The following is a 26,219-nucleotide window of genomic DNA, read 5'->3' as shown; positions in this document are numbered from 1 at the left end:
TGATGGTGTGTTTTTTTCCACTTAAGCTCTTTACTTTTTTTTTCTCGTTACCAAAGTAATACATAGTAATTACAGAGAATACAGTTAGACAAAAAAGAAAATGTTTTCACCTTGCCTTTCAGAGATCAGCTAATTACTCTTTAACATTTTGATGTTTTAATCTTTATAGATGTGTATTTTTTTTTCAAAAGGCAGATCCTATAAACTTTTTTGTACTGTTTTTTTCACTGAGTAGTATACATGTTTCCCCATGTCTTTTATTTTGAATGGCTGCAAAGTATTCCGTTGATGGATATATAGTTTATGTAACCAACCACCTATTGTTGGGCCAGTCAATATTATTAGAGATTAATACATTACTTACTAAATTTAAACAGAAACATTGCCTAGGGACCTGAGCCAACAAACAGGAGTGTTGCTGCTTTTCTTTTTCCTCTTAGTGTTTTCCTGTGTCACTAAACTAATGGGGTTAAGTTACTTAACTGCTTATTTAGTAATATTCAGTGCTCTGAGAATGAGTGTGTGATGCTGGTGTTTTGCCTGGAGGTGCAGCCTCAGCCACTCTGAAGGGCACCGCTGGGCTCAGCCTGCGTCCTGAAATCGCTGGGCTGACAGGCTCCCCTCTCATCGAGTGTCCCTTTGCGCTCCCCTGCACAGACCTCAGCTCCCCCTTTCTGGGTTCCGCAGCGCGGCGTGTCGCTCCCTCGAGAGCACTCCTCTCCTAACAGCCTCAGCACTGAGGGATTTCATCTTCGGAGGCGCTCCGCTCCATGGTGTCCCGGCACCCAGCATGTGTTTCTAGTTTGGCAGAGTGGGAATGCTTCGCATACTTGCTCATCTTTCTGAGCACATCAGCGGCTTTTTGAAGGCAAAGACTGTCTTACTTACTATCTTACCTCCTGTGCCTAGGATACAGGGCATGCGTGCTAAGTTGCCTCAGCCATGCCCAACTCTTTGTGACCTCATGGACTGTAGCCTACCAGACTCCTCTGTCCATGGGATTTCCCAGGCAAGAATACTGGATACAGGAAGCCCTCAGCAAAAGTTTCCTGAATTAAGGCCTCCTGTTCACCCCACACACTAATTCTGCCAGCTTCTCCAGGGGCGGCTCAGAACCTGTTCGTCTCTGTAATCCCTGAGTGTTCAGCAGTGAAGGTGGTCACAGCACGGGAAGGAGCTGCCTTCTTGTTACTCTAGGGCATAGGTTAGCGTATGTTTTCTGGAAAGAGCCAGACAATATGTATTTTAGATTCTGCAAGCTACGTATGGTCTCTCTTGCGTACTGTTTTTGCAGCTGTTTGAAAATGTAAGAACTCTCAGTACGAAAACAGGCCGGGGCATCTCGAGTGCAGCATCGCTGTGTGCCAGGACGGGGGCCTGTGTCACATTCGGGGCAGGAAGGAAAAGGAGGGACCAGTGGACTGTGGTGCTCATGGCTCAGTCCATGCCCTTGGTCCTCTGCTTTCTTTGTTTAACACACTGCCCAGGGGATGCCTTTTCTGGGAGCTACTCCACTGTTGAGTTATCTTGGTCTTTTTATATACGCACGTTTCCCTATAGAACGTCTGCAAAACCAGGGATGTCAGGACCGAGACTCAGCCGGAGCAAATGGACCATCCCTTTGGGGAGCGACCCAGGGTGGACTTTTGAGGAGCCGCATTTCTCTTTATCCAGAGAGAGCTTTAAAACCCAGAGCTGTCAGAATTAGCAGCTGTAGAAATGTGACTGTTGCACAAGTGAAGACGGACTGGATGCTGTGGATAGTAATCTCTGACGTCAGTTACTTGTGACATAACGATCTTTGTGGTGTCAGATATGACAGTGTTTGATTTCTAGGCCCTACTTTGGTTTTTAGTGAAAGTCTCTCAGTCGTGTCCAACTCTTTGCAACCCCATGGACTAGACAGTGCATGGAATTCTCCAGTCCAGAATACTGAAGTGGGTAGCCTTGCCTGTCTCCAAGGGATCTTCCTGACCCAGGAGTCGAACCCAGGTCTCCCACATTGCAGGCAGATTCTTTACCAGCTGAGCCACAAGGGAAGCCCAAGAATCCTGGAGTGTGTTGCCATTCCCTTCTCTGGGGGATCTTCCCGACCCAGGGATCGAACCCGGCTCTCCTGCACTGCAGGTGGATTCTTTAATGTCTGAGTCACCAGGGAAGTGTAGTCAAGTGGTTCTCAAACGTGGTCCCTTGACCAGCAGCATCAGCATAATCTGGGAACTTGTGAAACTTGTGAGAAATGCAGCTTCGGGGGCCCTGCTCCAACCCTGCCAAAGCACACAGGCTGGGGATGAGCCTCGCAGCTGACACTGTTTCCAGCCCTGAAGAAGATTCTCGAGCCAGCCAGAGTCAGAGAACCACTGGTTCAAACCTTAACTGAGAGGTTCCTAAGTTTTTCCTTTGGATGTGTTTGTAAACTTGAATGCTGTCAAGACGTGCTAAACAGCTGGAAGCTGGAACTGGTGTCAATAAAATGGCTTGTTACTTATCAGTTTTTTGTTTTTTAAAATCAACAGGTGACACCTGGACAGAAACACTGGCCTATGTGCTCTTCTGGGGAGTTGCAAGCATCGGAACATTTTTTATTATTCTTTACAATGGCAAAGACTTTGTTGATGCTCCCAGATTGGTCCAAAAAGAAAAGATAGACTGAATTTGTGTCTGTGGAAAGCGGCTTGGCCTGGAAGATTCCATCATGCAGAACTGGAGTCTTTACTGACCCGCTTTCCACGGCAGCCGAGGTCTTTGTAAATCGTTTATCCAGGAGCACATCTTGTGCTTGGTGTGGGGGTGTTGACTTAGGGTTGATCTGGTGTTACTGCCTTGATGATCTCTTTACTATTGGGATAGTTATATTTATAATTTGAAGCTAGTCTATAATCAAAATGTAACCTGAATTCAGCTCACGAATGGAAGGAACCTATACATCGTCAGTTTAATCAGCCATTGCAGAATGAGTAATATATTTAAAAAATCTAGCTTCTTCCCTCATTTGAAACAGTGAAATTATTTTTCTAGCTCAGTTTATTGTCACTGTAAAAGCAGTTGCTATTAGCAGGCTTACTTTTCCACATACCTTTGGACTTTTCTTAACAGCTTAACGATAAGCTATCTAGTCTGTTCATAACATGTAAATCTAATAGATCAGATAGTGGACGAAACTGTCCATGACTACATAGTAGGAAAGAGGAGACCAGGGTATGGTGTTCCTCTCGAGTTCTAGTTGGGCTGCCTTACGAGTTCAGTCAGCTTGATCTGTGCAGTTTAAGTGTGATGAAAGAAGTTCAGATATAGTCTATCTTTTTTAAAAGGTGTAGATGAAATCAGCGAATGTAAAGTCTCTTCCTCATGCTAGAGGTCCAAAGCCTCCTTGGTCTTCGGGATTGCCCCAGTGTGGGAAACACCCTCGGTTGGTCAGCTCCTCCCTCCTGGCCCTTGTGCTTTCCTAGCGTCTTTCTTCGAGACATGCAGGTCCCTGAGCGCGTCTCATGCCGAATTCCGTGTTGCCCTTAGAGGCAGCAGTTGCTTGTCCACGCACGGCAGTGTTGGCGCTTTTCACTCTGTAATTATTTTTGTTGGCATCAATAAGTGTGTCTGAAATTTAGTGCTTCCAGGTAGTTATCGCTCTCCAGATCAAGGACCAACTTACAGCTTTAATTTATGTGCAGAAATAAACCTGAAAAATATACTTTAGAAGCTGTGCATAATTCTAATTAATAAGTCGGAAAACTGTATATTGAAATTGTAATTATGAGGTTTAAAAACTAGAAAGTATCTAAGGTAGTGCAGTCGCCACTATTTTAAAAGAGTTCGATTAAATCCTGCTGCAATCTTTGTGTTGTGCTTGAAAATATGTACAGTTTTTTTTCCAATGGTAATACCTTTTGTTGTCCTTAAATATCTCTAAAAAGCGCCTTGATTTTAATATCACCTTTTTTTCCAACATTATTGTTTATAAACATTAATAAGAGTTGTTGCTTTTAGAAACTCTAAAGGAAATAATAGCTGGAAAACCCTCTGTAGCTTAAAGTCAGTCGTTAACACTCACAATAGGGTAAGTAATTAGAACTGCCTACTCTTAACTTGTAAATAAGCATCATTTGTTCCAAAGAGGAAATATCAAAACTCGGCTCATGTCTACTGTGATGTATCGTCAGATGCTACTGGGCATTTCATACTAAGAACTTATTTCAACAACCATGACAGAGACCAAATCTGAACTGCTAATGTGGCTGTTTTGCAGTGAATGGGCTAATGTTGGTGTGTTAGACCTTGAGGTGTCAATATTTCAGAAACCTGCAGTGATTTTATTCCTAAATTCATGTACTGTCTCATCTGTAAGTGAAAATAAAATGACATATTCTTTTCTTACTAATGTTGGTGTCATTCCTACACCTTGTCTTCAAAGGGATATTCTTTTTTTATTTCAGAATTTTAAGAATCATGCAAAGCATGCACGGTCATTTTTATCTTTAAAACATTATGTTCTTTGCCACATAGGCCTCTCCGTCTTGGCAGTTTGGTTCATCAAAGCCTGTAAATCAGTCTTCTTCACCTCATCTCCGAAGTGTCCTCTCATCTCACGTGTGCCATAGTCTCTGCACTAGAAACAAGTCACTGGGTCGGCGCACTCGGGAGGGGACCACGCGGGGTTCGAGTACAGGGCAGGGCCTCTCTGCAGGTCTGGTCGCGTAGCCTGGAAGGAGGGGAGCAATCCAAGGTCATGATTCAGAGCTGGTGAGAATCGGGTTTCCTGTGCTGTGCCTTTGGGTCTTCTGACCATTTTCTGTAAGATTGTTTGTCCTTAAAGATTTGTTGGAATCCTTGTTTGTAGAGGAATTCTCTGCTGGTTATGTGTACTATATGTATCTTCTAGTCTGTGACTTTTCTTTTCATTTTCTTGTTACTTTTGGTGAAAGAAGTGTGCAATATCAGTGGTATTGAATTTACCAAACATTTCCTCCCACTGCTTGTGCCTGGGAAGGCCACATGGCTCAACTCCAAGGTGGGGGTGGAGGGGTCCTTCTGACATAATTTTGATCTTTTCACCTTTTAGGTCTTTTTTCCTCCCTGTAAAATAAGGAAAGGGTCTGTATCCGTCCAGGTAGATCAGGTTATGCTAAGGTAACAAATGAGCCACAGATCTCAAGGGCATAAAAAAAACAAAGGCTTATTTCTCACTGCTTCTGTGTATCCTTGAAGGGTCTGCTGGAGCTCTGCGACGTGCCGTCTGCATTCTGGGGCCCAGTGATGGAACAGCTTCACACGGGAACTTGACCAGTTGTCCTGGCAGGAAGGAAAGGGAGACATTTCCGCTTGAAGGTGACAGCCCCTTCTGCTCCCATTTCATTGGTCAGAGCAGGTCGTGTGGCCAAACCTGAGGTGCCGGATGGAGGAGCACAGCCCAGGAGGGACTGTGTGCTGTGATCTGACACGCGGTCCAGTTTTCTCGTCCCGCCTGGTTCCTGGGAGAGTCGGCAGAGAGCCTGCCGACTCCCCTGCCCTGTGGTACAGCACTGCCTCTGTCGGACCGCAGGCTCCCTCCACTGCCAGGGGCGTCGGGCTTCTCCACTGCCGAGAACGCGTCCTCACTCTGACGCCTCTTGCAGGGTGGCCTGGCTCTGCCCTGAGCTCGGGGCCCCGGCTCCTCAGTCTGTGGGCCAGAGGGTTCTCTGGAGGGTGTTTTGCAGTAACCCGAGTCTTAGGTACTCGTAGCTGTTTTTGTTTTTTGACAGTAGGGATCTGGGGTGAGAGCCATTTGCAGACATCAGATTAAAGTCACAGTTGTCTCAACTCTTGGGCTTGTCAGAGGTTTGAAAACTGACTCTTAGAGAGGGGTGTGTGTAACACAGCAGCACCAGAATTGTTGGTTTGTGGGATATTTTTATTTACAGAGCATCCTGTGAAATTGCTTTTGGATAAGGCGCACATGAGAGCAATGGCCTTGGAGTTGAAAAACGTGGGGTCAGATTTGTATTTGGGCCTCACTCAAGTGTTGAACTTGGTCTGTTCACACTTCTTGATTCTCATCCACACGGCAGTTCACTAAGATCACCACGAAGACGCACACACACACCTGCTGAGAATCCCAGGTAATCTACAGGTGGAAGGTCTTCCTGGAGGTCCAGCTCCCGTCCTCTGGGTTGGACGTCATACAGAGGTGCCATGAATGGGGTTTCACTGCGGGGAGCGGAACAGGTAATGAGTTGTTGTGACGTGTAATTATCGCCACGACTACCCGGGCCCTGGCTGAACTGGTTAGATGGCCTGCTTGTTCTTAGCACTTCCTTTAACCGATTATTCTGAACATGACTTTCTCTTTCCTTTTTGTTTTAGCCCAAGGCCCAGGCGTTCCTCTTTCTTCACTCACTATTTTCAATGATGCATGCTTTTTATGTATTTATTTTTCTAGCTGTGCAGAGCTACAGTATCATCCGTTAAAATACCGTCTTACATTTCATGTCCTAAACTGATCTCCTGTTACAGTCGGGTTTAAGTGTAGATTCTGAGGTGAGAAGTAGAATGTACAGGTTGTCAGTCATGTCTAGGAGACCTGGAGATGTCCTTCTGTCTGAGCTTTTGGGAGCACACCTCCTCCTGGGTTCTTTACTCCATGCTCTCACCCATTGATACCTTCTCTGTGTTCTGGTTTCCTGTTGCTGGAAGGTAGTCTCACAGTGTTGTGAGTCAGGAGTCACCGCTGGGTGTGAGCTCAGCTGGGTGATTCCTGTGACCCAGGGGGCTGACTCGGGTCTCTCAGCTGACAGAGGGGCTGGTCTCCCTGGTCCAGCGCTACACAAAGGAGGCCAGAAGGTGAGTTCCACTGGTTCTGTTAGCTCAGCGCCTCCCGCATGGCTCTGCAGCCTTGGGGCAGCCTGAGTGAGGGGTCCAGTAATCCAGGTGGAAGCTTGTGTGGTCGAGCCTCTGACGTCAGAGGGCGTCCCTTCCACCAGGTTCCCTGGTCGGAGCACTCAGAAGCCCATTCAGATGCTCGGGGAGGCACACAGACCCCCTCTTCTGTGAGAAGGATGGAAAGGAAGCCATGGCTGTGTCTGTAACATGGGGCTTTTTGTAGCCTTCCGGCCTAAGCCCTCTTCTCCACGTACACACTTGCCCCCGGTGATGCCATTGAGAAACCGTGGTTGAATAGCATCTTTCTACTGTGATTCCCAAAAATATGCCTCTAGATTGGATGCTTCCCGAAGCTTAGATTCTAATGTTCAGCTGTCTACCATGTCCTCCCCCCTGATGCACAGTCACCTCAAACTTAATGCAGTCTAGCACAGTTTTGTTTTGTTTTTCCCCAGGGCTCTTGGTTTATACTCTGTAGACTGGTTGGTTCCATGCCTAGCTTTCTCCATCTCAGAAAATGCCACCAACATCCACCCAGTAAGTGTGACACTATATCCCTCTCTTCAACTATGCACCCTGTCCATAAGCAAGTCTTGACAACTCTCCCCTCCAAAATACACCTCAGACCCACCAGTGCCTCATGTCAGTGTCCACCCCAACCCCGTCTCTCACGTGGACCCCTAAGCCCATCTATAGCCCCTCTGGTCCCTTCTCCACAGCTGCCGGTCATCTTCCAGTGTCAGCTGGGTGACCCAGGGCCCCACGGTAAGGCCCTCGGGTGAGACTTCGCTGCTCTCTGAAGAAAACGCGACCTCATTGTCATGGCTACCAGGCTTCGTCTGGCCTGGTCCCTCTGCTCCCTAAGCCCACCCACCATCACTCTCCTCCTCGGCCAGCTGCAGGCCTCCTTTCTGCTGCTCCTCCGTGCGGGCCTGTGCACTGCTTTTGCTTCTGCCTGGATGGACCTTCCAGCAATTCCAGGAACTACAGTTCATTCTCCAAAATTTAGGCCCCGCTTCTCCTCCTCAGCCACTTGATATTATGCACTGTCCCACTCACACCATCACCAGGCTCTTTTATTTCCTTTTTAGAAAAGACTGCAGTCTGTAATCGTATCATTTATTATCTGGTATTGTTCTCTCTCCTAGAATCTGACAGCGATCAAGTCCAGAGACCAGAACTATCCCTAGAACCTCCTCAGGGCTGGTTTTCACAGGCTCCGTGAAAGGTGGACCCTGCACAGGTGGGCAGTGGCCAGAGGACATGAGGCTGACCTGGAGAGGCCGGTCAGAGAGTTCTGGCTGAGAATTTCATATTTGTAGGTGCACTTTTTGCCTTGCAAAAGGATTTTTTAAACCACTCTTTTTCTTTCTTTCCCTGAATGTTTGGTAGAAAATGTCGGGTGAGTTCTTTTCCCCAGCTTTTCTGTCTATAAAATGCAATAGCCATAAATTACTTTTTTATGTACAGTAATTTATAAAAAAATCTAACACAGTAGGTAACACACCTTTTCCCCCTCAGGACAGTTCCGAGGTCACACCCAGGCCTATTGAGTGGGTTCTTGTGGCCTTAACCAACAAGGGATCCTGCAGTGGGCAGATTGCCCAGGACCTCACTCTCAGAAGTATTGGAAAGATTCTGCAGCAATTCAGAAGAGCTCACATTCTGCTTAAATCCAGCAAATTAGAATTTTTTCCCTGATTTTTCTTTGGGAAGCTGCCCTTCCTGTTACCATCTGACCCTGTTCTCAGGTGATGACCTTCACACACTGCTGCGCTGGTGTGGCTTCAGTGCATGTCAGGAAGCAAACGTAAGAGAGTAGACAGGTTCTCTGTTCCTTTATTTTCCTTTTTTTCCCAAAATTAGGTAGTATGTTTACATAATGAGGGGAAAAACTTGTGTTAAGAGATTTCATCCCATAAATGACCAAAAAGATCGAGAGAGATACTTGTTTAGGGTTTTATTATGACAGTGGCTAAAAACACAAATATTTCCCTACCTGATTTTTTAGCACTAGGAATTGGTGTGTTCTTAGTTTAAGTGGAAAGCTCTCCGGAGCCCCTGCCTGGTGCTGATGTCATGGTGCCACTAAGGGTGTGGGGATGGAATGTGCCTTCTTTCTCCAGCTCCTTGGAGGAGGGTGGACGGATGCCAAGATGACTACTTGGGTGCAGTCCCTAGAAAACAGCCAGGAAAGGCTTTTTTGAAACAGGACTAATGGTTTAAGAGGATGACTGTGAAATGTTCTGCTCTTCATGCAGTTCTTAGAAACCAGGAGAAAACTGAGCTGAAACTGGAGACATTTTCATCTGGAGCACATTAGTCTAGAAGAATGGTTCTTCTGTATTTGACTTTTGTGAGCAGAGATTATTTCGGAAAAGTGACTTTTCCGTGCTCAAACGTGCTCTCAGACTTGGACAGGTCACTTTTGATGTCCACGTGCCTGAGCGTCTGGCCCATTCCGCATCTCTCTTCACTGGGGCACCAGTCCTCAGGGTGGCAGGGTCCGTGGCGTGGGCTGCGCACCAGGAGTTTCACATGCGCCCAGTGGGCTGGCAGGGACCCCCGAGGTCCAAGCACAGTGAGTGCGGTGCTGCTCGAGGACAGAATTTGTCCACGCTCCTAAGGACCCCGGCATTTGGGGCCGAGACGCCCAGCTGACGAACGACGCCAGGAGGGGTGGCCTCTGTTGTAGGGATCGTGACTGAGGGCTGAGGTGGGGGCCGAGCTGTCCGGTGGTGGGAACAGACTCAGTGTTGTGTATCTACTGTCGAGCATGTCCACTCTTCAAGCCCTGACAGCTGAGGGGTCTGGACACTGCAGAACCCTCTGATGAGAACTCACAGGACTGACGGGATGTGGTATGTAAATGCATAGATTTTAAAGCCAAGTGTTTTTTCCTGTTATGGTTTATCACAGGATGTAGAACTCAGTTCCCATGCCCTTCGGTAGGACCGTGCGGTTTGTCCATCCTGGATATAGTGTTCCCAGACTCCCAGGTCATCCTTTGGCCACCATCCCTCCCCCTCGGCAACCACAAGTCGGTTCTCTGGGTCTGTCTCTGTTTCGTAGATGAGCTCATCTGCATCGAGGTTTAGCTTCCACTTAGGAGTGCCAGCACGATAGCTGCCTTTCTCTTTCTGGCTTGCACAGCATGATCATCTCTAGGTCCATCCCTGCTGCCGTAAACGGCATTGTTGGGTGCTTTTTTATGGCTCCGTGATCTTCCACTGCATATACGCACCACATCTTTCTCCATTCATCTGCTGATGGACATTTAGGTTGTTACCGGGTCTTGGCTGTTGTGAATAGTGCTGCCAGGAACATACAGATGCGTGTGCCCTTGTGAATTCTAGTTTTGTCTGGACATAGGCCTGGGAGTGGGATTGCTGGGTGATATGGCAACCCTGGTTTTGGGAGGGACCTCCATGCTGGTCCCCACGGTGGCTGCAACAGTGCACGTTCCCACCAAGAGTGTAGGAGGGCCCCTTTCTGCTGCAGTCTCTCCAGCATTTGCTGTTTGTAGACTTGTCAGTGATGGCCATTCTCACCAGTGTGATGTTTCAATTTGTAGTTTTGATTTGCATTTCTCTAATCATTTCTGATGTTGAGCATCTTTCCATGTGCATATTGGCTATCTGTACGTTGTCTTTGGGTCTTCTGCCCATTTTTGGGTTAGGTTGCTTTATTATTGTTGAGTTGTGTGAGCTATCTGTAAATTTTGGAAATTAAGCCCTTGTTAGTAACATCATTTGGAAATATTTTCTCCCAGTCCATAGGTTGTCTTTTTGTTTTGTTTATGGTTTCCTTTTGCTGTGCAACAGCTTATACGTTTGATTAGGCCCTATTTTATTTTTGCTTTTATCTCTATTGCCTTGGGAAACTAACCTAAGAAAATACTGGTATGGTTTATGTCAAGAGGATGTTTTGCCTATGTCCTCTTCTATGAGTCTGATGGTATCATGTCTTATATTAAGTCTTTAGGTCATTTGGGTTTTATTTTTGTATATGGGGTGAGGGTCTCTCCTAACTTCATTGATTTACATGTGACTCTCCAGCTTACCCCACACCACCAAATGGTCTTTCTGTAACCGGGCATCAGGTGAAACTGGAAGTTTACAGCATGAAAATAAAGGTTTCAAAGAAAAGCCATCTCCAGCCGATGTCCCAGGTGAGTGTTTCAGTGTCTTTAAAGATGTCTGTACAGTGTGCCCAAAGACCCTTCCTGTGCTTCAGTGAGATCATGGGATTCAGGAATGTTAGAACAGGAAGGGGCCCTCTCAAGTCAGGATGACCTTGACCTACTTACTGTCACAGGTGAAAAGCAGATGTTTGCATGCTGGACTGATGCCGTGTCATAAATACGGTGTCTTCACTTAAGGGAGGCTCTGTTTGAGACCAGTCTTCCTATACATTTTAGAAGACTTACGTACAGGTAAATTAACACTAAGTTGTGATCATGGTCTTTCCTATAAAGAGCTGGTCGTTATGTCCAAGTATTGCCTTAGACCTGTGGGAGAGTTGGCTGCACTTTCATCCTTGCGGTGGCTCTGGCAGCTGCTGAGGGCTCTGAGACACTGGGGCTTGGGCTTGCTCGTGGAGAGGCCGCAGGTGAGGGAATCATGAGCGCCTGTGTGAGCCCTGAGCAAGGCCCCTCTTTCTTGATGGGCAGCCCATCCTCTCAGGGAGGAACACAGTTGATTGCAGGTTCACCGTGACTGAGAATAGAACTCACTTTGCACTGACGACATTGAAATCTGTCATCTTAGGCACTGAAAACTCCTTCTCCCAACTTCTCTACAAATGAATGCCCTCTAACATCCTGCGATTTCTTCAGAAAAAAAAACTGCTAAAATTTTATTTCATAAAAATTTCAGTTCATAGTGCGCCCTGCTTGTTGGACTTTGCTGCCCTCAAGCAGCCACCTTCCAGACTCGCCATGGGAATCCTGCCTCTGGTGGCGGGGAGGCGGCTGGGACACAGGGCCGCCTGGTGGGCGGGATGGGGCTCCTCCTCAGGGAGTCACCTCCTCACCTTCCTGATCGGCGAGAAGACCGCGGGCCGAGAGCGTCCAGAGTCAGGATTTCTGGCAGCAGCCGATGCGCCCACCTTTGGGTGAGGGGCTGGAACAGAGCGGCCGGTGTCGGTCCCGGGGCGCCCAGCTCTCAGGCCACGGGGGCTGGGTCTGGGTCTCCCCGCCTGAGGCGGCGTGTGATGAGTGTGCCCAGGGCCACGAGCGGGATGCACATGATGGAGGAGGCGACGAGCAGCCCGATGACGGCCAGGGCGTGGGGCGGGTAGTCCTTGGTCACCAGCTGACCCTGAGGAGAGAGCCCGAGTGTCAGGAGATGCCCCCCGGTGGGAGGAAGCGCGTGTCCTTATCCCCGGGGCAGACCCAGCCCTCGTGCCCCTTGGTGAACACAAGCAGCGTGCTTGCTGTTTGGGGCTCCCTGTGAAGAGCAACCATGGGAATGATAAAGGCTTGTGTTCAAGGCAGCAAGAGAGGCACCGAAGGGCAGGGGCTCCCCTTGCCCAGTGCTGTCCCGTAGGATTGCCCGGCCCCCCCCCCCCACTGGCCCCGGACACAGGTGGCCCCTGGAAATGTGGCCAGAGATGACAGAGGGCTGGATTTTCAATTTCATTTAATATTAAGGAGTTCAACCCACCCCCATGTGGATTGTTAGCTACTAAGTCCAGTGACACAGCTCTCATCTCAAGAGAAGGGTTGATGGACTTAGTCGGTAGGATTTGTGATGTTTCCCTAAATACGAAATTGATAACAAACCAGTTGAGGCCCCAGAGCCAACAAATGCTGCCTTCCCACCAAGGAACCAGAGGACACTCGAGTGGAGGGAGCCTGCTGTCAACCAAAGTACGTACGGTGTGTAAAGCAAAACACCACGCCGAGTGTGGCTGTGGGAAGCAGCCCACAGGCTTCTGTTGCTCTTTACATTCTCTGTGTCTCAGAGGGAAAAAAAGCTTTGACAAAGCTCAGCACTCACTCACTCACAGTAGAAACGCTCCAGAGAGCAGTCAAAGAGGGAACCTTCCCCGACATCTTAAAGGCAATAAACGACAAACCCACAGCAAACGTCATTCTCGGTGAAACCCTGAAAGCATTTCCGCCAAGATCAGGAGCAGGCCAAGGATGGCCACTCCCGCCATGCTTATTCCAGTTTCCTCCCGTTACCTGTTTCGGGGGCTTCATGTGAAGTGCTGTTTTGTAGACCTGCTTTGTATTTGTAGATGGAGATACTAGTGTTCGCTTCTCCATGTAAACAGAATAAATTGCCCTCTCAAATTACTATTTCTATGAGTTTATAACAGCCTCTTTCTCTCATAATCAGGGGAAAGAGTATATTGTATATGTTCAGTCTGTTCTGAAATCGGTGCATACACCCCCTTAATGACTTTGTTCCCCACTTTTTATTTCCTCTGTTAGGAATTAGAAATTAAGAAAATGTCCAAGACTGGTAATAAGCTTGCAGAGTTCTAGCCGAACAGCTTGTACATCTAAGGGAACAGAAAGCGAGCACTTCGGCTCTTAAGTTTATGAACCACTTCCACGTCCACACAGACGGGATGGACTCCCTGATGCCGAGAGCAGGACAGTGTCTGCTACAACAGCAGTGGGAACCTTCATATCCATGCCTCTGTGACTTTTTCTGAGACACTCACTTTTAACTTTTTGTGTTGGAGCAAAGCTGGTTAACAGTGTTGTGATAGTCTCAGGTGGAGAGCAAAGGGGCTCAGCCGTGCATACATAGGTGTCCATTCTCTCCAGACTCCCCTCCCATCCAGGCCGCCACACAACAGGGAACAGAGTTCCCTGCGCTGTGCAGTAGTAGGTGTATTCAGTGTAGTTTTGGAAGTCCTAGCCACAGTGATCAGAGAGGAAAAAGAAATACAAACTGGAAAAGAAGGTAAGCGATCACTGTTCTCTGTGTATAGTATGTCATCTGCGAGTCCTAAAGAGCCACCAGAAAACTACTGGTGCTAATCAGTGAAATTGTTAAAGTTGCAGGATACAAAATTAATGCACAGAAATCTCTTGCATCCCTGTACACTAACAAAAGACTGGAAAGAGAAAGAATTCCATTTACCATCACAACAGAAGGAATAGAACACCTAGGAATAAACCTGCCTAAGCAGGCAAAAGACTTGTACTCAGAAAACTAAAACCGTGATGAAAGAAATCAAAGATGACGCAAACAGATAAAGAGATCTCCCGTGTTCTTGGACTGAAAGACTGTCTACTGTGAAAATCACTATACTACCCCAAGCAGTCCACAGATCCACTGCAGTCACTGTCAGTCTACCGAGGAAATTTTCACAGAATCAGAACAAAATATTCCACACTTGGAAACACCAGAGACTCTGATTTCACAAGTTACGAGAGAAATGAGAACTACAGTGAGGTATCAGCAGGAGAGCAGGGTGGGATGAATTGGGAGGTTGGAATTGACATATATAATACGGTGTATAAATAGATAACTAATGATAACCTGCTCTTAGCAAAGGGAGCTCTACTCAGAGCTCTGTGGCGACCTAAATGGGAAGAAAGTGCAAAAAAAAAAAAAAAGGATCTGTGTGTGACTGACTGACTTTGCCCTGCAGCAGAAGCTAATGCAACATCGTCAAGCAACCACGCTCCAATAAAAACTGAGGAAAGCAAGTACCTGGATGATGATTCCCCGTTGTGACAAATAACCGCCCCTGTTCTGGAGAGGCACCTGGTTTCAGAAAGCGAGACCCCCGAGGTGGCAGTTACCTGGGCGGCGTCCCAGGCCTGGTACTGCAGGGTCCCCGTGATGATGTAGTCGCTCAGGTAGAAGATGAAGAGGCTGATGATGAGCAGCGGGCTCACACCGCCCCACATGGCCTTCCAGTACCAGTTCAGGGCGTGTCCAGTCATGGCCTTGAGGTCGCTTTCAAATCTGTTTGGAGAGCGGGGAGAGAAAGTCTGGAGTGCTGTTGGAGGCAGGCGGTCCAGGCCACGGAGCCCTCTGTGCTTAGGAAGCTTCTGTGCTGGGCACTGGTGCTTGAACATGACCATGCGGGCCCTCTCTCCTAGGGACAGGGGTCCTGGGGGAGGGGAGAAGGGCACAGGCTGCCACCAAGGGGGCAAAGCGACCGCCCACAGGTGAGTGGCCATCAGAGGACACGCCCCTGGTGCCAGCCTCCAGGTGGAGGCCACTGCTGTGGACAGGATAGCAGCGCCTGGCGCCAGCAGGCACAGAGGGCCTGGTGAGACGCCCGTGAAGCCGTCCTCAGCCCCGGGGGGCCCTGAGGGCAGCCCTGCCCCGTCCCTCCTGCCCGTCAGCAGCCGTAGCGCCTGCAGCCCACCACTGTGATGTCCATCGTGTCTGCGGGCCCTCTCTTTGTTTCTCATAACTTGACCCTTGCCTGAATTCGAAACTAGCCTGACAGTGTCTGTCCTACAGTAGACTGGAGAGGCTTCTCCGGGATTGCTGAAACTACACGCGGAGAAGGTGCTGGGAGTGGTGGCCTTCGTGCGTGCATTTCCCGCGCAGCTGTACCTGCTCAGCCCGTACAGGTAGCACACGGCGACCGTCTCCACCAGGACGATGAGCAGCAGGGACAGGGTGGCAGCGTAGTCGTTGAAGATGTCGAACCAGTAGCTGCCGGCCTTCATGGTGAACAGCATGCCGATGGCACAGTTGGCGAGGCACACCAGACCTGGGGCCACAACACCCCCGCTTACCCGCCTGCAGCCGCGCCTGTGTACCCAGCTTCCCAGGGGGCCAAGGCGCGGGAGGCTGGTCAGCAGGACTTCCTGACGCTCGTTCACGGCTGGGGGCGGTGGGGGGGGGGGGGGGGGTTCTGGCAGAGGACGCCCGACCCAGGGTAGAAGGTAAAACGGCGCACTGTTGTCTAAGTGGTCTCATCCGGGCTGTGGGCCTGCTTATGTTTATCCCAGCAACTCAACCTCCGAGCTCGGGGGAGGTGAATTAGGGGGGAGGAGAGTTGAGCTGCAGGACTCCCAGTGGAGAACTGACACCTGACCCGAAGAGAGGGGAAGAGGAGAAATAAACGCTGACCGAGATCCCACGGCGCCTTACGCATTTGTCCCCTGTCGGCTCCTGAAGGCTATGAGTCAGGTAGCAGGAGTTGAGCCCCCTTTTATAGGGTGGGGTGAGCCAAAGCTCAGAGATGTCGGGTAACTTTCCCAACATCACACAGCACAGAAAGAAGCGGTGATGGAATTCAGACACCCTCCCCCTCACCCCAAAAAAAGTATCAGATCCTAACGCTCACCCCTCCACTGTCACCCGCCGTGAGCCCCACCCTTCCCCCGCTGTCCTGAGGGGAGAACAGGCTGTGAGCCGGCAGGGAGCTGCAGCCACACAGTGCTGGCTCCTGAGAGAGGCCAGTGGGCGCTGACAGGAGCAGAGTTGGCTTGGGGCTGGAGGGCCCTTGTGGATGTGCTGGAATGGTGTCAGAGGCAGGGCTTGGGGGTTCCAGGGTCCTCCAGACACGGTGGGTTGGAGAGGAGCACATGGGTGGTGGAGTGGAGTGGAGAGGCATGCTTGTCCACCAAGAGCAGAGTGGGCAGATAAGTTGTCGTGTGTGGGCTGTCAGCTCTTTTCATAGAAAAGAGATAGATGATTACTACTTGCCACAGAGTGTATGGATGTGAGAGGTGGACTATAAAGAAAGCTGAGTGCCAAAAAATGGATGCTTTTGAACTGTGGTATTGGAGAACACTTTTGAGAGTCCCTTGGACTGCAAGGAGATTGAAGCAGTCCATCCTAAAGGAAATCAGTCCTGAATATTTATTGGAAGGACTGAAGCTGAAACTCCAATACTTTGGCCACCTGATGCGAAGAACTGATTCATTGGAAAAGACCCTGATGCTGGGAAAGATTGAAGGTGGAAGAAGGGGATGACAGAGGATTCGATGGTTGGATGGCATCACCGACTCAATGGAGATGAGTTTGAGTAAACTCCAGGAGTTGGTGATAGACAGGGAGGCCTGGTGTGCTGCAGTCCATGGGGTCTCAGAGTCAACTGAACTGAACCAGAGTGGATTTCACAGACTGAGTCTGAATGACGACGAGACAGAAAGGGTAAGTACAGTGTGAGTAACTGACGTGCAGTGTGAGAGCAGGGGCAACCTCAGATGGCAGCGTTCAGAGCAGAGGCGGCTGCTGGGGCGGGGCGTGCCGCCTGGACCCAGCGGGAACGGGCTCTCAGGAGAGAAAGGCTCTGTACCTTGACTCAGTGGTGGGTCACTGAGAGTGTGCTTAAGAAATGTACAAATTGTCATTGTTATTCTTAGGTCAGCACAGACAAAAGCAGGTTCTCCAAATGCCTGGAGAGCTTGGAGGGCCATGGTGGGGAGCCTGGCCTTTGCTGAAGGTTGGGGTGACCACCTGACTTGCCCATGATGTGGAGGGCCAGACGTGGGGTGAATTACGTTCCCAGAGCGCCTAACAGCTGTGGCAGGACTCCCGAGAGGATGTGGCAGGGACTCGGAGCAGGTGCGTCCTGAGGACTGCGCCTCTGCTCGGCCCCTGGAGCCCCACTGCCTTGGTGCCTGGCCCACTCACCGGAGATCGCCTCCTTGGGCAGGTAGCTGGAGATGACCTTGCTGTCCGTGAGAGGGGTGAGGATGGCGGCCGTGTTGCCCAGCATGCTCCCAATGCCCAGCAGCAGCAGCATGAAGAAGTAGAGCACGGACCACAGCTGCGACACCTTCATGTTCTTGATGGCCTCCGTGTAGACGATGAAAGCCAGGCCAGTGCCTTGGACAGCCTGTGCGAGGCAGGAAGACACAGGTACACACCTAGGGAAGTTAGGACTCCCTCAAGACCCCTGTTGCTAAGGTACTTGGGGCACCTTGAAATCGGCGAGGAGAAGCCACATCTTGAGGTTGTATCTTCCATCTACACAGCAGCACCCGAGCTTGACCCAGGCTAGAGAGAATTGTCACCTGTCGAGACCTCATACCTGACTCTTAACTGCTTCAAACACTGAGTGTGCTTTTTCTGCCAGAACTTACATCATTCTCTACTAATAAAGTATTCACAGCTTGGAATAATTGTTGCTTCCTAATCAGAACTGAGGAGGTGACCTAGGAGTTGAGATGGTGAAGGCACAGCTAAGGACACAGAAGCATACGGAAGTAGGCGGAGGAGAATCACTGCAGGCGTACGGAAAGGTGGGTCCAGTTCCTCTGAGAGGTTAAAAATGCATCCTGTTTGAAATCAGGCTTAACTGATTAAGCCTGGGGTATATCCTGGCACCTGAGGTGCCTGGGATTCCTCAGTGGAAAGTCATGAGTCCCCCCCGACCTGAGGAAGGCAGGAAGTGACGGCCTTCCAAGGAGGCCACTGCGGACCTGTAGTTCCTAGTATCCCCTAGATGGGAACCCAATCTCTATTTCCAAACGAGCCTTCCTGCAGGTACACCAAGCCTCCCACAGCCAGAGGATGGTGTGTCCCGGGGCAGAGTGAGTGGGAAAGCCAGCCTGTCTTCATGGCTCCTGGAGCAGAGGTAGCTTTGCCCTCTTCAGAATTCGCAAACCACGTAACACTGGTGCAGGGCTTGGAATTGGTCTAGAGCTTCATGGGGAGAGGAAAATGGGGCCCACCTTCGATGTCTATTCGGGCACTCGCGACCTAATTGACATCCCAGGAACAAGGCTTTCTCCCCAACTCTGGTTGCCCTGGTGAGCAGAGTTGGGGGGAGGTGCTGCCTCCTTGTGGCCGTCTCCTCGAACAGCAGCCTGAAACGCTATCCTTGTGCGTACCTAATGTGCGCAAGGCTTGAGGGGCTGTGAGTGACCAGGCTCCCAAGAAATTACTGCAGGACGTGAGGGACGAAAACATCAACTAGGGCCAACTGGCGACAAGGCTGCGCCAAAGCGTGAAGAAGAGTGAACGTGTGCTTTCCTTTTTAAAGTCCCTGGAAAGATGCCCAGTATCTCCAGTGCTTAGAGAAAGGAAGGTTGAGATCTACAACAGTATCTCCTGGCACCTGTCATCAAAGAGACGACACAGAGTATCTGATGGGGAGGGTGTGGAGAAAAGTGACTGAGGAAGGTGTTTGTGGAAAGCTGAGTGGCTCACAGTATGCAGAGAAGTGACGAGGCCCTTAGGGAAGGAGGGTGCAGCTCCCTAAAGCTCCGGCAGCCCCACCCCTGCTTGCATGTGGGGAGAGGAGACTGTCGTTTGAAAACACGCACACGCTCCACTGGCCTTTGCCCATCTACCTGCAGCAGGCAAGGCGTGGAAACTATCGGAATGCCCAGTGACAGAAGAAAGGATAAAGAAGATGGGCCTCATATAAACAACGGACTGCTGCTCAAAAAACCGAATAACAGACAGGCCTGACGAGAGTCTGGATGGACCCGGACAGGATCTCATAGCTAGAGGCCAGACAGAGAAAGAGCAAGCACATACGATACCACCTACAGGTGGACACTAACAGAATGGAGCTAGCACACCGAGGAGCTGGAAACAGCCAGTTTCAGGAAAGAAACTGAGTGTTTCTAACACGGCTAATGTGGAGGGTGGAGAGGGAAAGCAGGAGGTGGGATTCACGGGTACTCAGTGGGGGGGGGGGGTGTACATATGTATATATATGTTATGTATGTATCTGTATCTTAAATAGACAGTAAACGAGGGCCTACTGTAGTGCAGGGATAACTGTACTCACAAATGACTGTCTCCCAAAATCCAAAGATAATATGGTCCTTATATATGTGATACTGAGTCCAGTTACTAATGATCTCAGCACGGCACTGTTAATTAATCGTACTCTAGGAGATGAGAAAAAGTGAATTACTTTAGAAATACTTCCTGTTTTCCATTCAGGAATACACAGTCCGAAATGGGGTCATATCCTGGAACCTGAAGTGGCCGTGACTCCTCAAGAAAGTCACGATTTCCCCTAAGTGGGGAGAAAGTGACAGTCTTCCATGGAGGCCACAGCAGACCTTAAGTGCCTGGTAGGCCCTGGATGGGACCCAGTCAGATGAGCCTTCCTGCAGGTACAGCACACCTCCTATGGCTAAAGGATGGTGTATCCCAGGGCAGAGTGAAAAGTCACCCAGCCTTCATGGCTCCTGGGGCAGAGGTGCTTTGCCCTGCTTCTTAGAGTTCCTGAACTGCATGCCACTGGTGCAGGCCTTGGAATCAGTCTTGAATTCCCAAGGGGCAAGGAGAAACAAGACCCACCTTGGGTGCCTATTCCGTCCCTCTTGACTTGATTGACATCCCAGGAACAAGGCTTTCTCCCAGACTCTGTTACCTGGGAGACCAGAGTGGGGATGGAAAAGTGCTGCCGCCTTGTGGCCGCCTGTATGAACGGCTGCCTGCAGCGCTATGCTTCTAGTTACTTTATATGCACAAGGCTCCAGGGGCTGTGCGTGACCACAGCTCCCAAGAAATCTACTGCAGGAGGTGAGCCCATAAAAAGCCAACTGGGACAAACTGGCAACAAGCCAGCGTCAAAGGATGAAGTAGAGTGAACTTGCGTTATTTTTTTTTTAGGTCCCTGAAAAGATGCCCAGTATCTCCTGGCACCTGTCATCAAAGAGACGACACAGAATATCTGATGGAGAGGGTGTGGAGAAAAGTGACTCTGAGGAAGGTGTTTGTGGAAAGCTGAGTGGCTCACAGTATGCAGAGAAGTGACGAGGCCCTTAGGGAAGGAGGGTGCAGCTCCCTAAAGCTCCGGCAGCCCCACTCCTGCTTGCATGTGGGGAGAGGAGACCATTGTTCAAAAACACACATGCACGCGCTCCACTGGCCTTTGCCCATCTGCCTGCAGCAGGCAAGGCATGGAAACTACCAGAATGCCCAGCGACAGAAGAAAGGATAAAGAAGATGGGCCTCATATAAACAACGGACTGCTGCTCAGATAACCCAACAGCACAGGCCTGACGAGAGTCTGGATAGACCCGGACAAGATAACACACCGGGAGATGGAAACAGCCAATCTCAGAAAAACAAACTGTTCATAGGGGCAAGATGGGGAGGGTGGAGAGGGGAATTACGAGCTCGGAGCTCACAGCTGCATGCATTTGTATGTATGTTTACCATAGATGATTTAGGAGACCCTGCAGTGGAGCACAGACAACTCTCTTCACTCTGCAAATAACTCTGTCCCAAAGAATCCAAACAACAGTCATTCCATGTACGTGTAAATCTGAGTCCAGTTCCCATTCAACTCAGAACTTGAATTCACTTTAGAAATGCCCCCTCTTTTCCATTCAGGCCTAACTGGTCTGGGCTGGGATCATATCTTGGAGCCCTGAGGTAGCTTGGATCCCAAGTTTGACAGTGGCTGTTTCTAGGATCAACAACTTTAAAACCTATGTTGAAAGTGAAGTCACTCAGTTCTGTCTGACTCTTTGTGACCCTAAGGTAAAACCTATGTTTCTGGGTACTTAATAAGCAAAAAGCTTGGAGGGTGTGAAAGACCACAGCTCTCATGAAGTTCTGTAGGAGGTAATGGAAGAAAAATTCATAAGAGTCTGCTTGCCACATGCCAGTTTCAAAGGGAGAAAGTTCACTCAACCTGTGTTTTTCTTTTTAAAGCACCTGAGAAGATGCTCAGCATTTCCACTGCTTAGAGAAATGCAAATGAACTCTACAACAAGGTGCCTCTGACACAAATCATCAAAAGTCCTACAAACAACACATGATGGAGAGGGCCTGGAGAACAGGTACCCTGAGCAAGGTGTTTGTGGAAAGGTAAATTGCTCAGAGCCAGTACAGAGAGAAGTAAAGAAGCTCGTTAAGGAAGGAGAGCTACAGCTCCGCACATCTGGCCAAGCACTCCTACTTTCGTGTTCAAAGAGAAGATCAACAGTGAGGACCACACACTCCCTCCCTGGGCCTTTTCCCACCTACCTACAACGGGCACAGCACGCAAACTATTGTCCATCGATAGTAGAACAAAGATGACCCCATGTATACAACAGGCTATTACTCAGAAAACCAAACTACAACACACCATTGACAACAGTATGCCTGGACCTGGAGAAGGCCTCACTAACTCGGGTAAGTCAGAGAAAGACCAAGCTGATGATATCACTTCTAGGTGGAAACTGGAAATGAACCGAACTGAACTAATTGACAGGGAAATGTAAACACCCACCCTCAGACAAAAAATTTATTAGAGTTTCCAGTGGAGCATGATGGCGAGGTTGGAGAGAAAAATCACGAGGTTCGCCTGAACTGATACACGCTTACATACAAACAAACGTAAATAGACAGTTAATGAGGCCCTACTGCACAGCACAGACAACTCTACTCACTCTACAAACACCGTCACGAATCAAAAGAAAAATCAGTCCTTGTTTATGTGAACGTGAATCCAGTTCCTATTGACCATATTCCAGGAGAAGATGAAAATGCAGTGTAAAAATGCCTCCTCTGTTTCACTCAGGCCTAATGATTCTGGTTGGGCTCATCTCCTGGAGTGCAGAGGGGGCTTGGATCCCTGCTTTGACAGCCATGGGCCCCAGTGACCAGGGGAGAATGGGACAGCCAGCATACAAGCCACCTTGGACCTGAAGTACCTGGTCTCCTCTGGATGGGACCCTGATCTCTAAATACAGTTGAGCCATCCTACAGGTAAACCATGAGCCGTCCTACAGGTAAACCAAGTCTCACACAGCTAAAGGGTGGTGGACTCCCTGGGCAAGGAGAGCAAGCCCCCCAGTCTTCATGGCTTCTGGTGAATAGGTACCTCTAGCCTCCTTCCTTACAGTCCCTCAGTTGCATACCACCGGCGCAGGTGTTGGGATCTGTCTAGAAGTTCATGGAGCCAGGAGAAATGAACACAAGCCCCTGGGTGTCTGTTAGGGCACTTTCCACCTGATTGACAGGCAAGAAACAGGACGTTCTCCAGACTCTGGTTACTTAGGTTACCAGAGAGCTGATGCAGAAGAGCTGCCGCCTTGTGGCCGTTTCTAGGAGCAACAGCCTTAAACCCTGTGCTTCTGGGTATTTAACATGCAAAAAGGCTTCAGGGGCTGTGAAACACCATAGCTCTCAAGAAACTGCATGAGGTAATTGAAGACAAATTCAAAAATGGACCAACCTGCGACAAACCAACTTCAAAAGGGGAAAGTTCACTCAACCTGTGTTTTTCTTTTTAAAACCCCTGGGTGGCGGGGGAGGCATCTCTAGTGCTGAGAGAAATGCAAATGAAATCTACAAGGAGGTATCCCCTGGCACCAGTCATTAGAGAGACTACAGAATATATGATGGAGGGGGCCTGGAGAGAAGGGACCCTGTGCAATGTATACGTGGAAAGGTAAATTTCTCACAGCCAGCATGGGGAGAAGTAGAGAAGGTCCTTAGGAAAGGAAAGGTGCAGCTCCCCAAAGGTCTGGCAATGCCCCTCCTGCTTGTCTGTCCAAAGAGAAAACCATTGACAAGTCACACACGGGGTCCACTGGCCGTTTCCCATCTACCTGCAACAGGCATGTGAACCCCCCATCTGTCCACCTTCAGAATACACACAAAAGAAGACGTGCACCGCCCACATGATGGACTGTTGGGTCAAAGAATGAGATCTCTACCTACAGCAACATGGATGGACCAGAGGTGACCATACTAGTCAAGTTTGCCAGATAATTGCAAGTATTATATGACACCATTTATAGTTGTAACTTTAAAATGGATATGGGGGTTGGGGGCGGTCCTAACATGGCAGAGGAATAGGACGAGGAGACCTCTTTCTCCCCGACAAATTCATCGAAAGAACATTTGAACGCTGAGCAAATGCCACAAAACAACTTCGGAACGCTGGCAGAGGACATCAGGCACCCAGAAAGGCAGCCCATTGTCTTTGAAAGGAGGTAGGACAAAATAGATAAAAAGACAAAAGAGGTAGGGATGGAGATCTGTCCTTCAGAACAAAAGATAAAAGATAAAAAGAGAGGCAAAAGAGGTAGGGACGGAGATCTGTCCTTCAGGACAAAATATAAAAGATAAAAAGAGGGACAAAAGAGGTAGGGACGGAGATCTGTCCCGGGAAGGGAGTCTTAAAAGAGGAGAAGTTTCCAAACAGCAGGAGAAACTCTCACCGGCAGGTCCGTGGGGAATCTTGGAGTCCCAGAACGCAACATAACCGGGAGGAAAAATAAATAATTAAACCCCACAGATTACGTGCCTAACAGCAACTCACAGCCGCCACCAGCAAGCGGGGGCTGAACAGGGAGGGTGGGCTGCATTGCTTAGGGTAAGGACCAGGCACAAATGCCCTGAGGGCAATCTGAGGGAACTAACCTGAAATAGCAACCCAAACTGTGGGATAGCCAGAAAGAGAGAAAGAACTGTCCTGCGAAAAGCCCTAACCTGAGGCACTGCCAGGCCTGCTCACAGAACAAAGGACTGAGCGAATACCAGAGGAGAGCTAGCTGGCTGCAGACCGGCCCATCCTCAGCGGGAGACAAGTGGAGGGCAGGGAGCATCCAGAGCTGGAAAGGGGCATTGCGGCCCCAGAGAGGCATCCTCTACCCAACTGCAAGCAGGCTCTGCTGCTAACCGAGAGTTCTTGGGATTCTGGACGGTTGACCTCTGCCTGTAGGGTCGCAACCAGAGGTCAGCTCCCCAGGAGACACAGCACACCTGAGAAGGCGCGCCCGTTGTACACCCAGAAAACCGAGCGGTTGGGGTGGGGGAGGCGATAAGACACTCCCCCACCTGGGGGCAACTGCGCTCACCAAGCACCTGGTCACCTGAGCTGCTCGGACCTGGGAAGGGCACAAAACGCAGGCCCAGCTGAGTCTGCGCCTTTGTGGAGTACCCGAGAACCTGAACCTGAGCGGCTTAGACCTGGAAAGTGCAGGCAACCCAGGGCCCGCCTCAGACAGTTCCCGGCAGAGCAACCTAGAGCCTGAGCAGCGTAGACCATGAAAGCCCCCACGCTGTGAGCGGGACAAACCCAGAGCGGCTGACAGTGCGCGCACTCCCCACGCGCCAGTGATATTTGTTCCCAGTGTTCCTCCCTCCCCGCAGCACGACTGAACAAGTGAGCCTAAATAAGTGACCACCTTCTCCCCCTTGTGTCAGGGCAGAAATTAAACACTGAAGAGACCAGCAAACAGGAGAAGCTAAAATAAACAGAGGGAACCACTTTGGAAGGGGCAGGTGCAACAGCTTAAAACCCTGCAGTTAGCACCGACTACAGTGCAAGGGGCCTAGAGATCTCGAGAAGTGTAAGCCGGATCAAGGAACTACCTGAAACTGAACTGACCCCACACTGTCCGCAACAGCTCCAGAGAAATTCTTAGATATATTTTTACTATTATCATTTCTTAAATTAAAATTTTTTAAGTCCTCTATTACTCCTTTAATTTTCATTTTTATAATCTATTACCTTGTCAAAACCCTATTTTTAAAGCAAACTTCATATATATAATTTCTGTGACTTTGTTTTGTTTTTTTAATATTGTATTTTTGAGTCTAACCTCTAGATTTTTAATCTTTGCTTTTTGGTATTTGTTATCAATTTTGACCTCTAAGAACCCAATCTTCAGTACCCATTTTTACTTGGGAGTGTGATTACTGGCTTGATTGCTCTCTCCCTCTTTTGACTCTCCTTTTTCTCCACCAGGTTGCCTCTATCTCCTCCCTCCCCCTTCTCTACCCAATTCTGTGAAGCTCTTTGTGTGTTCTGGGCTGTGGAGAACACTTAGGGAATTGATTACTGGCTAGCTTGCTCTCTCCCTTTCTGATTCCACCTGTTCTCCTCCTGGTCACCTCTATCTCCCTCCTCCCTCTTCTCTTCTCCCTGTAACTCTGTGAACCTCTCCGGATGTCCCTCACTGTGGAGAAACTTTTTATCATTAACCTAGATGTTTTATCATCGGTGCTGTATAGATGGAGAAGTCTTGAGGTTACTGTAAGAATAAGACAAATCGAGAGGCAGGAGGCTTAAGTCCAAATCCTGAGAACACCAGAGAACTCCTGACTCCAGGGAACATTAATTGATAAGAGCTCATCCAAAACCCTCCATACCTACACGGAAACCAAGCACCACTCAAGAGCCAGCAAGTTCCAGAGTAAGACATACCATGCAAATTCTCCAGCAACACAGGAACGTAGCCCCGAACTTCAATATACAGGCTGCCCAAAGTCACAGCAAACCCACTGACATCTCAAAACTCACTACTGGATACTTCATTGCACTCCAGAGAGAAGAAACCCAGCTCTACCCACCAGAACACCGACACAAGCTTCCCTAACCAGGAAACCTTGACAAGCCACCCTTACAACCCCACCCACAGTGAGGAACCTCCACAATAAAGAGGAACTGCAAACTGCCAGCATACAGAAAGGCCACCCCAAACACAGCAATCTAAACAAGATGAAAAGGCA

At 49.3% G+C, this 26,219-nt stretch overlaps 2 protein-coding genes across 10 annotated transcripts in view; one reads left to right on the top strand and one right to left on the bottom strand.

Moving 5' to 3' along the window:
- Positions 1 to 4,375, top strand: part of SACM1L (SAC1 like phosphatidylinositide phosphatase) — a 53,139-nt gene extending 48,764 nt beyond the window's left edge. For all 4 annotated transcript variants that reach the window (XM_042236384.2, XM_004018518.6, XM_060402608.1 and 1 more), the window contains one exon: positions 2,517 to 4,375. In XM_042236384.2, the coding sequence (XP_042092318.1) occupies positions 2,517 to 2,648 (132 nt within the window). In that variant the 3' untranslated portion in view covers positions 2,649 to 4,375. The remainder of the gene's footprint in view (positions 1 to 2,516) is intronic.
- The window catches only part of SLC6A20 (solute carrier family 6 member 20), a 55,239-nt gene continuing 31,843 nt past the window's right edge, over positions 2,824 to 26,219 (bottom strand). For 4 of the 6 annotated variants that reach the window (XM_042236383.2, XM_027957740.2, XM_042236382.1 and 1 more), the window contains 4 exons: positions 17,427 to 17,631; positions 15,393 to 15,552; positions 14,624 to 14,789; positions 8,676 to 12,173 (listed from right to left, as the gene is read on the bottom strand). In XM_042236383.2, coding sequence (XP_042092317.2) covers positions 12,018 to 12,173; positions 14,624 to 14,789; positions 15,393 to 15,552; positions 17,427 to 17,631 — 687 coding nt within the window. In that variant the 3' untranslated portion in view covers positions 8,676 to 12,017. Of the gene's footprint in view, positions 6,181 to 8,675; positions 12,174 to 14,623; positions 14,790 to 15,392; positions 15,553 to 17,426; positions 17,632 to 26,219 lie in introns of those variants that run through there. The other 2 variants (XR_003585985.3, XR_006057098.1) reach the window with 2 other exon arrangements.

The sequence above is a fragment of the Ovis aries genome, chromosome 19, assembly GCF_016772045.2.
Source record: "Ovis aries strain OAR_USU_Benz2616 breed Rambouillet chromosome 19, ARS-UI_Ramb_v3.0, whole genome shotgun sequence".
In the NCBI taxonomy this organism is placed as follows: Eukaryota; Metazoa; Chordata; class Mammalia; order Artiodactyla; family Bovidae; genus Ovis; species Ovis aries.
The sequence above is the reverse complement of the archived record's forward strand: the minus strand, read 5'-3'. Positions and strand labels throughout refer to the sequence as shown.